Source organism: Staurois parvus, unplaced genomic scaffold, assembly GCF_062004578.1.
Source record: "Staurois parvus isolate SC_StPar_1 unplaced genomic scaffold, SC_StPar_1.0 ptg001022l, whole genome shotgun sequence".
Lineage (NCBI taxonomy): Eukaryota > Metazoa > Chordata > Amphibia > Anura > Ranidae > Staurois > Staurois parvus.
The window spans coordinates 381365-397500 of NW_028318818.1; the positions used below are offsets into that span (position 1 = coordinate 381365).

General features: G+C 44.8%; 1 protein-coding gene across 2 annotated transcripts in view; it reads left to right on the top strand.

Moving 5' to 3' along the window:
* The first annotated feature begins 1169 nt into the window (after positions 1–1169).
* ZFAND2B (zinc finger AN1-type containing 2B) overlaps positions 1170–16136 on the top strand; it is a 32058-nt gene continuing 17091 nt past the window's right edge. For both annotated transcript variants that reach the window (XM_089657701.1, XM_089657700.1), the window contains exons 1-7: positions 1170–1218; positions 5678–5740; positions 11384–11478; positions 11567–11698; positions 11809–11960; positions 13910–14008; positions 16116–16136. The exon at positions 16116–16136 is cut by the window's right edge and continues 34 nt beyond it. In XM_089657701.1, the coding sequence (XP_089513827.1) occupies positions 5686–5740; positions 11384–11478; positions 11567–11698; positions 11809–11960; positions 13910–14008; positions 16116–16136 (554 nt within the window). In that variant the 5' untranslated portion in view covers positions 1170–1218; positions 5678–5685. The remainder of the gene's footprint in view (positions 1219–5677; positions 5741–11383; positions 11479–11566; positions 11699–11808; positions 11961–13909; positions 14009–16115) is intronic.

Below are 16136 nucleotides of genomic sequence, written 5' to 3' on the forward strand. Positions count from 1 at the left end.
ACTGGTCTGGTCTCCGCCCCCTCCTGTAGTTTTCTGCTGGTAGCCTGTAGTGGGTGGGGTCTGTCTAGCCCCTCCCTCAACTCTGCTCTCTGCACCAGGGGCATCCCTAGGTAGGTGTGGAGGGTGCGCAGCGCACCGGGTGACACCTACCGCACGGGGTGACACCGGACCCACTCCACAAAAAGGTAAGTTGTAAAGCAAGTCGACGATCCCCGCAGGATGGATCGGATCTGCGGATTGGGGAACATAATGGATCGGAGTCCGATCCATTATGCTCAATCTGCAGATCCAATCCATTCTGCGGGGATCGTCAGAGGGGGTGTCACCAAGTGTTATCGCACCGGGTCAGGGGTGGACTGACAACTCATGGGGCCCCTGGGCAATAGGGGATCATGGGGCCCCTGTGTCCTTGCCCACACTCAAAAAAGCCTATGTAAGAGGTACCAGGAGCATCTCATGGGGCCCCTACTAACCCTGGGCCCTTGGGCAATGCCCGAGTTTCCAAAGGGTCAGTCCGCCCCTGCTCCGGGTGACACCAACCCTAGGGACTCCTCTGCTCTCTGCACAACGTACAGCACAATTATGATGTCATTGCTGCTTTTACAATGTAATATCTGGGTTTGCAATGGCATTTGATGCACCCAAAGTTGATTTATATCCTTTGTGGCTATTGAGGAATCTAAATGATAGTTTTTGCGCCCGGAGTTCAGATTTCAATTGATTTTGTTGATATTCCAGAGATGCCTCCTGTACGGGGAAACAAATGATAACAGAAGCGCACAGAAGGGGGCGGTAATATCATGAGCTACCACCGGACAAGTCCCATTGCGTTTATGAAATGCGCAGAACATTTTCAGATAGTTGTGAATGTAAATCAATATATAACAAATCCTGCCACGGACGGGCCGCCACGTCCCGGACTCCGCAGGAAATGTCCGACTCCAGGAGGAAGATATAAATAACTTCACCGAACACACTCGGAGCCCCGCAGGAAGTCACGTGCACAACACATGACTCGGCTGTCAAAACATATTGCCTAACACTACACCCCGCAGCACGGGGTGCACCAACATGGCCGACAGTCCCGCCCACTCTGGAGTGACAGCTCCTCCCAGCCTATGGACGGGCAAGTTGGCAAGAGCTTGCTCTCGGTCTCCAGGGGCGACAAGGAGGAAGTGACGCTGTTTCCGGGTGTGTGAAGCTGCAGCCTGTGGTCTGGTGAGTGAAAGCGGGTGTAGCGGGGTGTGCTGAGGGGGGGATCAGGGTGATATGTGACTATAGGAGGGAGTTCTATGTGTAATATATGTATCGTGTTCCGTATATTGGGGTGTTATAGATGGAGGCATACAGAGGGGACAATATACAGAGGAGCCATTACCAGACAGTGCTCCATGGTACCCCTGGGTTCCTCCAGAGGTGGATAAGAGGTTCCTGAGCTATTTCTGCCTCCCAGATGAGGAACCACTGATATCAACCCGCCATATACTGACACCAACCCTCTGCATGCTGACGCCGACCCTCCGCGCGCTGACGCCGACCCTCCGCGCGCTGACGCCGACCTTCCGCGCGCTGACGCCGACCCTCCGCGCGCTGACGCCGACCCTCCGCGCGCTGACGCCGACCCTCCGCCCGCTGACGCCGACCCCTCCGCCCGCTGACGCCGACCCCTCCGCCCGCTGACGCCGACCCCTCCGCCCGCTGACGCCGACCCCTCCGCCCGCTGACGCCGACCCCTCCGCCCGCTGACGCCGACCCCTCCGCGTGCTGACGCCGACCCCTCCGCGTGCTGACGCCGACCCCTCCGCGTGCTGACGCCGACCCCTCCGCGTGCTGACGCCGACCCCTCCGCGTGCTGACGCTGACACCGGCCCTCTCTATACTGACACCGGCCCTCCATATAGCTGTCTGTAATGGGGGTGGAGGGTTCTCTCCACTGACCATCACATCATGTACAGGAGCTGTAGGCTTAGTGATTATTGGCTGGGTTCCCTGAGACCTGATCATTTTCTAAAGGGTTCCTCCATGTTACGAAGTTTGAGAACGGCTGATATAGAGGGTGAGGTCTTATAGAAGGGGATGGTATATAGAGGGTGAGGTCTTACAGAAGGGGACGGTATATGGAGGGTGAGGTCTTACAGAAGGGGACGGTATATGGAGGGTGAGGTCTTACAGAAGGGGACGGTATATGGAGGGTGAGGTCTTACAGAAGGGGACGGTATATAGAGGGTGAGGTCTTATAGAAGGGGACGGTATATGGAGGGTGAGGTCTTACAGAAGGGGACGGTATATGGAGGGTGAGGTCTTACAGAAGGGGACGGTATATGGAGGGTGAGGTCTTACAGAAGGGGACGGTATATGGAGGGTGAGGTCTTACAGAAGGGGACGGTATATGGAGGGTGAGGTCTTACAGAAGGGGACGGTATATGGAGGGTGAGGTCTTACAGAAGGGGACGGTATATGGCGGGTGAGGTCTTACAGAAGGGGACGGTGTATAGAGGGCGAGGTCCCGTAGAAGGGGACGGGAATAGTGGGTGTGGTTATATAGAGGGGGGCATTATATGGCGGGTGAGTCTGTAGAGAGTTCTGTCCTACAGAGGGCACATTCTACAGAGAGTGAATCCGTATAGAGATGGACATTATATAGAGGGTGAGTTCTTATATAAAAAAAAAAAAAAAGATTACAGAGAGTTAGGTCTCATAGAGGGGACACTATATAGAAGGTGGGGCCTTATAAAGTGGGGTGCCATATAGAGGGGAGCAGTAAATAGATGGAGACGTTATATAAAGGGTGAGTCCTTATATGAGGGGACATTATGTAGAGGATGAGGGCTCATACAGGGGACATTACAGTGCCATGATGATCAGTGTAGATGTCCCCCTAAGAAATGCTGCTTACTGGCTCTCCTCTCCTCGGCATTTCTTATACACACTGTGATCATCTGTGATTGGACACAGCTGGTCACATGTAAAATGTTGCTCTGGTTGGCTCTTTACTTGGACACATGATCAGCTGGGGGGCTAATCACATGTCCAAGTAAAGTAAAATAGTTGTAAACCCTTTCATATACCCAGTAAAGTGACTGGCCTCAGGTGACACACAGAGATGAAACAAATCCTCCTACATAAGTTGTACCTGTTTATCTGCAGTCTCCTCTCCTCCTCCAGAATGTATAAAGCTTGCCGGAGCTGTGAGACAATAGTGGGTGGAGAGCAGACGTTACACTCTACAGAGCTCAGCGAAAAGCACTCTGGAGGAAAAAAAAACACCCTCCTCCACACAGCACACAGGAAGGCAGCTGAGGCTGTCAATCACAAGCTGTGTGCTGGAGCTCCCTCCCCTGTCACCATTTTTCTCTTGGTGTCAGGAAAACTTGTCAGAAGGGACTCATGCTGATAGCAGAGGAACAAGGCAGCAGACTGAAATAACACTTCGTGCTCTGGATTGAGACAAGTACAAACTATAGAGGGATATGCTTTCTTTAGATTTACATCCACTTTAATGCACATTCTGGGTCCATGCCTTGTTGTTTTGTTATGAGATTCTGTTAGTCTCAGTATTTTTAATTTGTGTTCTCTACCTGTCTTATACTAGACCTTTCCGTAGCATTCGGCTCCTTTGATCAGATCTCAGTCCCCCTGTCCTCTTTTCTTCCTCAACTGTCCTAATTTTAGCTCTGATGTTCAGATCTCTATAAATAGCATGCTGTCCACTTTCCACCAATTGTTTGCGATGTAAAGGGAAGCACTTGGGCTGGGTTCACACTAGTCTGCCCAGTTTAATAACCACCTGCCTACCTGGCAATTTCACCTCCTTTCTGTCCAGGCCAATTTTCAGATTTCAGCGCTGTCACACTGTGAATGACAATTGCACGGTCATGCAACACTGTACCCATATGACATTTTTTTTCATACAAATAGAGCTTTCAATTTTCAAGCCTTTGCAGTTTAACGTCCTCCGTAATCAATGCCATATTTGCAGAGGAAATGAAAACTGCCCAAACACAATAATTGTTTTTATTAAAGCGGAGCTCCACCCAAAAGGGGAAGTTCCACTTTAAGGACTGATCTCCCGCTCCCCATTAAGAATTGGCACCTTTGTGGGGGATAAGGTGCCCGAATTTGACAGGTACCCGCTCCCACTTCCAGTCCAATCGCCTAGGCCAGGGGCAGGCAACCTGAGAGCTGCAGGACTACAAGTTCCATCATGCCTCTGCAAGTCATAGCTGTAACTGTCAGTTTTGTAATCTTTGCAATGCCTCATGGGAAATGTAGTTCCACAACAGCTAGAGAGCCACAGGTTGCCTACCCCTGGCCTAGGCAATCGGAAACAGAAGGTGTCCTCCCTCCCTGTAGTCTTTTGGGACACGTGACAGGTCACAGAAGACTACAGGACCATTCATGAAGCGCATGCGCAGTGGATACCCGGCTGTGAAGCCTCAAGCTATCACAGCCGGGTGCCCACACTGAAGATGCCGGCCTCCTGGAATACAGGACGGCTGGTGAAACGGGCTGCGGGGGGGACACCGCGGGACCAAGGGACAGGTAAGTGGCTGTTTTTTAAAAGTCAGCAGCTACAGTTTTTATAGCTGCTGACTTTTATTTTTTGACAGGGTGGAACTCCGCTTTAACCACTTCAAGACCGGACACTTTTACCCCCTTCCTGACCAGGGCAATTTTCAGCTTTCAGCGCTATCACGCTTTGAATGACAATTACGCGGTCATGCAACGCTGTACCCAAATGAATTTTTTACCATTTTTTTGAAACAGATAAAGCTTTATTTTGGTGTTATTTATTCACCGCTGGGATTTTTATTTTTTTTGCTATGTAAATGAAAAAGTCCAAAAAGTTTGAAAAAAAGTGTTTTTTTTATAAAAGTTTGCAAATAAATAATATTTCATCATAAATCTTTGCCAAAATTTATTCCGTTATCTTTTTAGTAAAAAAAAAAAAAAATCCAAATTAGTTTATAACAAAAATTATAATTTTTAAACATTTGTTTTTTACAGTTTTATTTTTTTATATTATTATTTTTTATTTTTTTTATTTTTTTTTACATACTGTCACCCTAGCAGTACAGTGTCACCATGGTGACACTGTACTACTTGTGGGGGGTGATGAAGATTTTTTTTTTACACATTGCTTTTACACCCATATAGGATGTAAAAGCAATCATTTCTCTTTCTCTCTGGCTGCATTCTTGCACTCGTTGAGAATTACTGAGTGAGCTGTGATTGGTCACAGCTTGTCACATGGTACAAGCCTGTTGTGAATAGGCTTGTACCATGTGACCTCTGTGATCATTCACAGATTTCACACGTAGTAAGCAATGATGTCACAAGTGAGATCTTGCTTACTACTTTGCATGTGATCACTGATTGGCCAATCAGTGATCACATGATCGGGACCTCGCACAGAGGTCCCGTCCGACGATCGGTGTTTCACTGTGTCCGGAGGACACAGCGGGCACCGGATCGCGGTGCTGCGCGCTCCCAGGGAGCGCGCACAAGCAGGGTGCGGGGAGGCCGTTTATAAACGGCCACCCGACCCTGCAGTGCCACCGTCCGGCCGTTTATATGCAACAGCCGGTTGGGAAGTGGTTAACTGAATATTGAGTTGTCAGGACACCATAGAAGGATATTTTGATATTTAATATATCTCTTTTTTTGCTCTTGGAAGGTATCAGCATGGAGTTTCCGGACCTCGGGAAGCATTGTTCAGAACCAACATGTAAACAGCTAGGTAAGAAGTGTGTGGCTGGAAGCCTTGGCATTAGACATCTATTACTAATTCCCAAGAGTCTGCTCTTCGTGTCCAACAAATGGAGAGGGTGTGCTACAAGAGCTACTTTAATAGGAATTTCTTGAGAACATGTATTATTAATCATTATTGCGCTGTATACCTTAATAAAATATTTATTATATGAGACTTTCACATTTAAAGTACAACTGTAGGAAAAACTTTGTGTTCTAATTTTGGATGGAGGAAGGGAGGGTTATAACCTCTGTCAGATTGATTTTTTTTTTTTTTTGCAATTTGTGTCCCATTACAGAGATTTCCCTTCACTTCCTGTCCCAGAGCCAGACAGGAAGTGAGAAGAAATTCCTGCAAATCAAAGGAATTCCTTGGGGCCCCCCAAGTCACCAGAACTAGTGTCCTCATAGGAAGATTTCCCCTCTGTTACTCTTCTGGGATTTTCTTTTACTTTCAATGATAATCATAAAAAGGACAAATAGAGAAGGTGAATCTCCCTAATGGGGGCACAGACAGTAATAAAAACGTGACAGGGGTTCCAATCCCTCTCCACTCTATCCAAAACTAAAAAATAGTTTTGCCTCTAGTGATACTTTAAGGCTCCATGTACACGGGATGTTTGGAAAACACTTCTGAACGATGAAACTGACTGCTGGAAAACGTAGGTTAAAAAATGTCTTAGCCGTGTTTGCATACCGCAGTTATGCGCATTTGTGTTTAGAAGCGGTTTTTAAAGATAACCTCAGGACACCTTCCAAAATGCCCAGAATGCAGTGAAAAACAGTAAAAAAATGAACTATTTCAGACATTTTGAGAGAAATAGAGAGAGCAGAAGCAGAGAGAGCAGTATGTGTTGAGATGACCTGTCTTTTTTTTTTTTTTTTTTTTTGTGGTGTTTGATGTGTTCCGGCTCATTTCTGTGCAGAAATTATTGCAGCAGTGTCCAACATATTTTCTTTCATGCGAAGCCTCAAAGTATGGTGTACCGGGTCCATCTGAGTACCGGGAAAACGCTTTGCGTGCATTTTTCATGATGAAAAAAAAGGCTCTGGACAGCATCTGAAAATGGAAGAGTTAAAAAAAAAAATTTCCAAACGCTTATAAACACGGTTAGACACGTTTACAAGCGTTTGGAACGCTGATAAAATCTACTCCTGAATGCAAGCTTGTTGCATTCAAAAAAACGACTGTAAACTCAACTGCCTGTAAACGACAATAGTGTACACGGACACATAGGAGAACATTAGGGAGAGTTCAGGGCTGCTGAAAAAAACGCAGAAAAGCTCCTGAACGTCAGTTTATCAGCTGCAGTGTAGTCCTTGCTCTTCCATATTTTTTTATTGTTTTAAATAGAGCGATTTGGAGATGAAGTACTCAGAAGAGCTCTGTATATAACTCCATCTCACTGCCCTAAGGCCCTTTTCAGATGGGGTGGAGTCCGCTTGCTCATCAGGGGGATTTGTCCGCTGATCTCCTGCTGAGCTGAGCAGAGCAGAGCGGGTTGATGACAGGTCAGTTTATGCAGAGCGGACCTGAACACAGCCGAGCCGGGACTAAACAAACTCCCCTGTCTGTTTACACCTGACTGTCCTCCGATCCAATCTGCCTAAACCAGGGGTACGCAACTTTAACCTCCCTAGCGGTATTCCCGAGTGTAGCTCGGGGTAAAATTTCAATACCAAGAGCAGTAACCCCGAGCTACACTCGAGCTTACCATGCGGCGTTGCTCAGGGAGTCCCTGCAGCACTTACCTTGACCTTCGCTCCCGCGATGTGTCCCCGGCAGCGTCCCCGGCCATCTCCTCCGGCCGATGCCGGCATCCGGCTTCTGTGTTCCGGTCCCTGTGACGTTGGGACATACGGGCGCCGGAACTGGCGGCAAATTTGAAATTTTTTAAAAATTTCATTTTTTTAAAAAATGATTATTACATAGTAAAACATTGCTGTTTCAATGCATTTCACATACATTTTGTCCCTAGTGCTTTGTCTGGCGCCCTGTCTGCATTTTGACTGTTCTTTCTGCCTGGAAACTTAGAAAAGTCCATGGCGTCCAAAAAGCGTCCCTTTATGTCAAAAGCGGTTTTAGACCGGCTAGAGAACAGCGATAGTAAATCAGAACCACTTGCAGAATTGAGTGATAATGATTCGTGGGGGAAATTCGTCATCAGACACTGAAAACGATTTTGCGACTTTGCTCAGCGATGTGTGAATTTGCCTCTGTATTTCAAATTTCAGTGTTTTTGGTTTTATTATATTAAATTTATTATTGTTATATTATTATTTTTTATGATTATTAATTAAATTATAATTTATGATTTCGTGTTTCAACTTTTATCCTACCCGGGATGTTTACTAGACTCTTGTTCGGACAGATTTCAGTGAGTTATTCCTAAAAATTACAGCCTACAATAAAAAACTACATATTTCCATGCAAAAAAATGGTACCGATTTCAGCACCAAAAATCGGAAATAATCATACCGCCAGGGAGGTTAAAGAGGTGGAGATCTACCTGAACGACATGGAAGAAGTCAAAGATCACCGGGCACAGTGTCGTCCAGTGTCACCGCCTCACACCTGATTTAAACCTCGAATTGTCCTACTACTGTGTCACAATTGTGTGCATTGCATGGCAATCATGGAAAGCAACATATCGCCTCCTCACCACCTGTCAAACACACTTGGATCGCTTTGCAGAGGAGCAGCAGTGCCTGCTGAACTTGTGAGTGAGACCTTAGTTGCATGCGCCAGCGGTAATCCTTACTCCCTTTAATTGCTGAGACAGCAACCAAAGGTGTACACATGCCACAGCCAGAACTACACGTCCTGTTGCTCATTGGTGGGTGCTACTGCCTGTCAATCGAGACCCATTCAAGTAAATGGGGCCATTCTGCAAGTGCCCTGCAGCTGCATGCTTCTCCGGGGTCCAAGGGGTTAAAGCAGGTGGTAAGAAAGCAGCACACCACTGCCCTGCATGGGTCACGCTTGGCAGTTGCTACAAACACCAACCTTGACAGGGCGTAGGAGCCGGCATTACAGAGAAGACATCAACTTATGCGACTTTTGCTCCCTACTACAGCTCCAACTTTACAAGTAGTCCCTCAGCACTGCACTCTATTTGATACTCTGGGATGGTGGGTCAGCAATCCCTGACCGTGATCTACCAGTCACCTGCCCGTGATCTACCAGTCACCTGCCCGTGATCTATTAGTCACCTGGCCAAGATCTACTGGTAGATCACAATCTACTGGTTGCTGACCCCCGGCCTAGACGGAGGGGGACAGATCCCCTTCTGGTGGGGGTTTTTTTTTTTTCTTTTCCTTAAGCTGGCTGGTTTGGATTGGAAGTAGGCAGGTGTAAACAGACACAAGTCCGTTTACACCCGCCGCTCCATAAAGGTGAGTGGAGGCTTTGATCAGATTCGCCTGAAGAAACTGACAGGCAAAGCTGATTGGACCAATCGCTTGAAGGGGATCTAAAGTCTTGGCTTGAGAAAATTTTATGGAGCTCCTTCTGCACTACAAGGGTCACCTGCTCATTTTGTCTAGGGGAATAGAGTAAGTTGTACACACCTGACCAGTGGGCCTGCAATGTATGCAAGGTCACCAAGGGCCCGCTCACATCCCAAAAAGGACAAAAGCTGCTGGGGGTGGGTGGGGAATAGGGTAAGAAATTCAATGTATTCATCATCTTCCCCCCTCCGAAAAAAATTAGTAGTTGACCCTTGTGTGGAGAGGAGCCCAATGCAAGGGTAGATTCCAAAAAAAAAAAGTGTTTTTCTTATATAATTTTGCAAATAAATAATCTTTCTTCACAAATCTTGGCGAAATTGTATTCAGCTATCTTTTTAGTATAAAAATAATAACCCAAAATAGTTTATAACCAAAAATTAATTTTTTTCAAAAATGTTTTGTACATTTATTTTTTTTCTGTATTATTTATGGGGTTTTTTTTTTTAACATACCGTCACCCTAGCAGTATAGTGTCACCATAGCGAGACTGTACTACTTGTGGGGGGTGATGATTTTTTTTTCTTTTTTTTACACCCATATAGGAATCATTTTTCCTTCTCTCTGGCTGCATTCTTGCACCTGGGTGTTTTTGCTGTGCTTTCTGAGTGTTTTTAAAAGACACGTGAATGAAAAACTGCACCAAAAACACTTCTCAGAGGTGTTCTTGAGGCACTTTTCAGGCGTTTTCCATTGATTTCAATGTGAAGAGGCGGTTTTTTTAACCACTTCCAGTCCGGACACTTTTACCCCCTTCCTGTCCAGGCCAATTTTCAGCTTTCAGCACTGTCACACTTTGAATAAAAATTGCGCGGTCATGCAACACTGTACCCATATGAATTTTTTAGCATTTTTTTGAGACAGATAAAACTTTATTTTGGTGGTATTTATTCACCACTGGGTTTTTTTTTGCTATATAAATGAAAAAGTCCAAACATTTTGAAAAAAAAGTGTTTTTCTTCTTATTTATACAGGATTTATATAGCGCCAACAGTTTGCTCAGTGCTTAAGCGCCTTTAAAATTTTGCAAATAAATAATCTTTCTTCATAAATCTTGGCCAAAATGTATTCAACTATCTTTTTAGTAAAAAAAAATAACCCAAATTAGTTTATAACCAAAAATTATAATTTTAAAAAAAAAACTTTTACATTTTTATTTTATTTTTTTCTATTATTGTGTTTTTTTTTTGTATCATACTGTCACCCTAGCAGTACAATGTCACCATAGTGACACTACTACTTGTGGGGGGTGATGCAGGTTATTTTTTTTTTACACTGATTGCTTTTACACCTGTAAAGGCTGTAAAAGCAATCATTTCTCCTTCTCTCTGGCTGCATTCTTGCAGCCATTGAGAAATACTGTGAGAGCTGTGATTGGTCAGCGCTTGTCACATGGTACAAAGCTGTTGTGAATAGCCCTGTACTATGTGACCTCTGTGATCATTCACAGATTTCACAAGTAGTAAGCAATGATGTCAGGAAGTGACATCTTGTTTACTACTGTTCCTGTGATCACTGATTGGCCAATTAGTGATCACATGAATCGGGACCTCACACAGAGGTCCCGTAAAGCGATCAGTGTCCTCCTGACACAGCGGGCACTGGATCGTGGTGCCCCGCACTCCCACTGCTCCCGTCCGGCCCATGTACATAAACGGCATGGTTAACAGACAGGAAGTGACGGGAACTTTCCAAAAATAACAACGACAAAAATAAAAAGTGCTAGAAGGGGATGGCTAGAACATTTAGAATTTTTATTCCCTGTTGCAGAATTTATCTCACTTCCTTAATGATGAAACTGTTGTCAGCAGGACAGGGAGTGGAGGTAAATCCCTCCAACAGATCCCTGGATTCCCGTAAAACCATGACAGGCGTTCTGATCCATCTCCACTCTGTCCAATACTAGAAACAAAGTTTCTGGCTCTACAAACACTTCAACATTATTAAAGGTAAGGTATCGGCTTCTTGGGTTGTGCTTTCATTGGGTCAGTAAACTGACTGATTTGGAACAGTAAAGAATACTCATTGTTTTATAACTGCAAAACAGGAAGCAGGACAGTTCCTTGGATGTGCATGCGCCTACAGTCTCATAGTGTTTTTTTTTTTTATCTGGATTTTTCTGCAGATTTCCTACCTCTAAAATGTGACGCTTGTGAGCAGATCTTCTGCAAAGACCACATCACATACATCCTTCATAAGTGCAGCTCAGCCTATAAGAAGGTAATCTTGCCACTCCTGGTGGTGTGGGGACCTGTTCACCAACATGTTGTTTTTTCTCTCTAATGACTGTGCTTTGTGTGTGTGTCAGGATGTCCAGGTCCCTGTTTGTCCGCTCTGTAACACCCCCATCCCAGTGACTCGAGGACAGACTCCGGATGTTGTAGTTGGGGAACACATTGATCGGGACTGCAAGTCTGATCCAGCCCAGCAGAAGCGAAAGGTGAGGACATGACACAACTGCGATTGTACAAAGTCAGAATTTCCACCAGCCTTTTTTTTTCATATCAATGATACATTTTAGGGTGTTTAATAATTTTGTTTATTATTCAGATATTCACCAATAAGTGTCAAAAGCAAGGCTGTAAACAGAAAGAACTGATGAAGGTTACGTGTGGAGACTGCCATGGGAACTTCTGTCTCAAACACCGACACCCGCTGGACCATGACTGTACAGGAAAGAGCGCCCCCATCTCCCGAACAGGGTAAGCGTCTACTGCCATAAGTGTCATTTGATAATGTTCTTTTAAAGAGAAGCTTAGGATTAAAAAAAAAATATTCTCACCTAAGTGGATGCAGCATAGGTCCTCTACCACCTCTAAGACCGAGAATTGAGCGATCACACACTGTCAATCACCGGGTCTCTGCTGTGCCCCTCCAATGCTCACTGGAGCACCAGGCTGTGCAGGGGGCAGAAGCGGCTGGCTCAGGGTCTCAGCGGCATGCTGAGAGGCTGAGCCAGCTGCCAGTCAGGATTCTAAGTTGATCAAGACTTTATTATCGGATTCAATCCAGAATCTGGACAGGCTCTGTGATGACAGCTGACAGTGGTTAAAGCAGAGTTCCGGTCAGTTTTGTGTTTATTAAAAGTCAGCGGCTACAAAAACTATTGCTGCTGACTTTTAATAAACACTCACCTGTCCCAGGGTCCAGCGATGTGCTCACCCACGCCGGCCCTTCTTTGCCTCTTCTCTCCCCGGCATCGGCATACAACTGTGCGCACCAGGCTGTGACAGCTTCACATCTGGGTGCCCACTTCGCATGTGTGAGCCGCGCTGCGCATTCTGATTGGCTCGGCAGTCTTCTGGGACATGTGAAGGTTCCCAGGAGACTGCGGAAGGAAGGAGGGGTGGCAAACTTCTGACTCACTTTGCCGCGGCAAACTGAGCTAGAAGTGGGAGCGGGTACTTGTCAAAAACAAGTATCTGCTCCCCCCCCAAAAGGTGCCAATTATGGGAGGGGAGGAGGCAAACAAGCGGCGCTTCCACTTTTGAGTGGAACTCCGCTTTAACCTCCCTGGCAGTATTCCCAAGTGTAGCTCGGGGTAAAGTCTCTGTACCAAAAGCGGTAACCCCGAGCTACACTCGGGCTTACCATGCGGCGCTGCATAGGGAGTCCCTCCAGCACTTACCTTGTCCTTCGCTCCCACGATGTGTCCCCTGCAGCGTCCCCGGCCATCTCCTCCGGCTGATGCCGGCATCCGGCTTCTGTGTTCCGGTCCCTGTGACGTCGGGACATACGGGCGCCGGCGGGAAATTTTGAAAATTTTAAAAAAATTTAATTTTTTTCAAAATGAATTTTACATAGTAAAACATTGCTGTTTCATTTTGTCCCGAGTGCTTTGTCCTGCGCCCTGCCTGCATTTTGACTGTTCTTTCTGCCTGGAAACTTAGAAAAGTCCATGGCGTCCAAAAAGCGTCCCTTTAGGTCAAAAGCGGTTTTAGACCGGCTAGAGAACAGCGATAGTAAATCAGAACCACTTGCAGAATTGAGTGATAATGATTTGTGGAGAAATTCGTCATCAGACACTGAAAACGATTTTGCGACTTTGCTCAGCGATGTGCGAACTTGGCGCTATATTTCAAATTTCAGTGTTTTTGGTTTGATTATATTATTGAATTAAATGTATTATTATTATATTATTATTTTTTATAATTATTTATTAAATTATAATTTATGATTTCGTGTTTCAAGTTTTATCCTACCCGGGATGTTTACTAGACTCTTGTTCGGACAGATGTCAGTGAGTTATTCCTAAAAATTACAGCCTACAATAAAAAAACTACATATTTCCATGCAAAATAATGGTACCGCTTTCAGCACCAAAAATCTGAAATAATCATACCGCCTGGGAGGTTAACATAAGTGAAGAACTAAATGAACTCCTGTGATCCATAGGAAAAGTGGGGTCAATAGAGCTTTGGCCCTACTTATTCTTTAAACTTTATCTGTCCTTTCCATGGGCTGGTCAGGAGGGTCTCCATGGTAGGTCTGATGGCCTACAGGTTTTCATTGCTCTAGGTTTCTACAAGGTCTTATAATATATATTTAAATGTCTGCCTATTATAAATTGCTGAATGATCACTCTTCCTCTGAAATAAACAGATGTGTCAGAAAAATCTTTATTTTCTTAATTTGCTGTTAATCTTTCTAGGCATGCAGCATTGCTTAGAGCTCAGGCTTCTTCTTCTAAAGCCTCCGCTTCCTCCAGCCGTTCAGCGCCAAAACCGATAGCACAGCCTCAGCGAAACAGGTACTGAAATCCCTCCTTTCGACTATAGAAAGCCTGCATGTTTAAAGCAGAACAAAAGGGATCTATAGGGAGGGATCTCCCCTTTCCTCCAATGGTCCCTGTCCCTTGCTGGTATCTTCTGTGTGCTGGTTTTCGACCATCTTCATTGGCCGATGTGGGATGATGTCACTCCTTTTCATGTGCAGGAAGCTGTAATTCCAGCACAGAGATCTGGCTGGCCAACGTGAGCTGATCACTGAGCTGTGCATGTGCAGCTCAGTTTACTTGCTCTAGAACAGGAAGGTAAGTGTATTTTATTGCAGAAGAGACATTGCATACCTATTCTGCAATAAAAAACCTGCCTAATGCTGTGAACAGCGACACTTTAACTGTCAGAAGAATATCCCTTTGTATTTTGGATTAAGGGACACAAACCTGGGAGTTTTGCAGGCTATGTGCTGCTGGAACTCCATATTTGTATTTTTTTTATTACAATTATGTCTATGCGTCATCAGCCTTTTTATGAAATATCCTCAGTTTTTTAAGGTGTCTTCAAAGCATCTGTAGAAGTATTTTCTTTATCACTTTTGTTTTCAGTGGGTTACTGTGTTTTGTTTTTTTTTTAGTTTTCGCAGCTATCTCTAGCTAAAACGTCCCTGCCTTTCTGAATGCTGCAGCCGAAGTCTGCTGCCTGCCATGCGATTGCAATGGTGTCTGTGCAGCTGACTGAAGCCCTACTCTTGAGTTGCATTTAGCGGGACGCATGTGCAGGGGGGGCATGTTGGACTGCTTAACAGGCAGCGCTAGTCTAGCTGCAACCTCCAGATATGCAGAGACTTTTCAATTCAGCATAGGGGAGCTTTGAAAGTCAAAAACAGATATTCAAAATGCACTATTTTATATTCCAGTATTTTAACCACCTCCCGTCCGGCCATTGTATATAAACGGCTGGATGGTGGCAGTGCAGGGTCAGATGGCCGTTTATAAACAGCCTCCGCGCCCCCTGCTTGTGCGCGGTTCCTGGGAGCGCACAGCACCGCGATCCAGTGCCTGCTTTGTCCTCTGGACACAGTGGAACACCGATCGTCGGACGGGACCTCCGTGCGAGGTTCCGATCATGTGATCACTGATTGGCCAATCAGTGATTACATGCAGAGTAGTAAGCAAGATGTCACTTGTGACATCATTGCTTACTACGTGTGAAATCTGTGAATGATCACAGAGGTCACATGGTACAAGGCTATTCACAACAGCCTTGTACCATGTGACAAGCTGTGACCAATCACAGCTCACACAGTAGTTCTTAATGGCTGCAAGAATGCAGACAGAGAGAAAGAGAAATGGTTGCTTTTACATCCTATATGGGTTTAAAAGCAATCAGTATAAAAAAAAAATCTTCATCACCCCCCACAAGTAATACAATGTCACCATGGTGACACTGTACTGCTAGGGTGACTGTATGTAAAAAAAAAAAACATAAATAATAATATAAAAAAATGTACAAAAAAAGTGTAAAAATTATATTTTGGTTATAAACTAATTTGGGTTATTTTTGTTTTTACTAAAAAGATAACGGAATAAAATTGGCCAAGATTTATGATAAAATACTATTTATTTGTAAAATTTTATGAGAAAAACACTTTTTTTCAAAATTTTTGGAATTTTCCATTTACATAGCAAAAAAAAAAAAATCCCAGTGGTGAATAAATACCACCAAAATAAAGCTTTATCTGTCTCCAAAAAATGCTAAACAATTCATATGGGTACAATGTTGCATGACCGCGCAATTGTCATTCAAAGTGTGATAGCGCTGAAAGCTGAAAATTGGCCTGGACAGGAAGGTGGTAAAAGTGTCCGGACTGGAAGTGGTTAATTGAAATTTTTCAAATTACAAATAATGCAATAAACAAGTGTTGTGTTATAAAAGAAGGTGTCGAGCATCACCAAATAAACACAAAATGCACTATTTTAACGCACTCTCCATTTATTGCTGTCATTTTTTAAACACTGTAATTGGGCTGTATGTAATAAAGTAAAGTAAAGTGTGTAAATACATTTTTATTCCTAAATCATAAGCAGTATTATCCCTGTTCTTTCTGTACAATGACATATTACCTGTCCCTTTTAGGTCGAGTGTCCCTAGCGCACA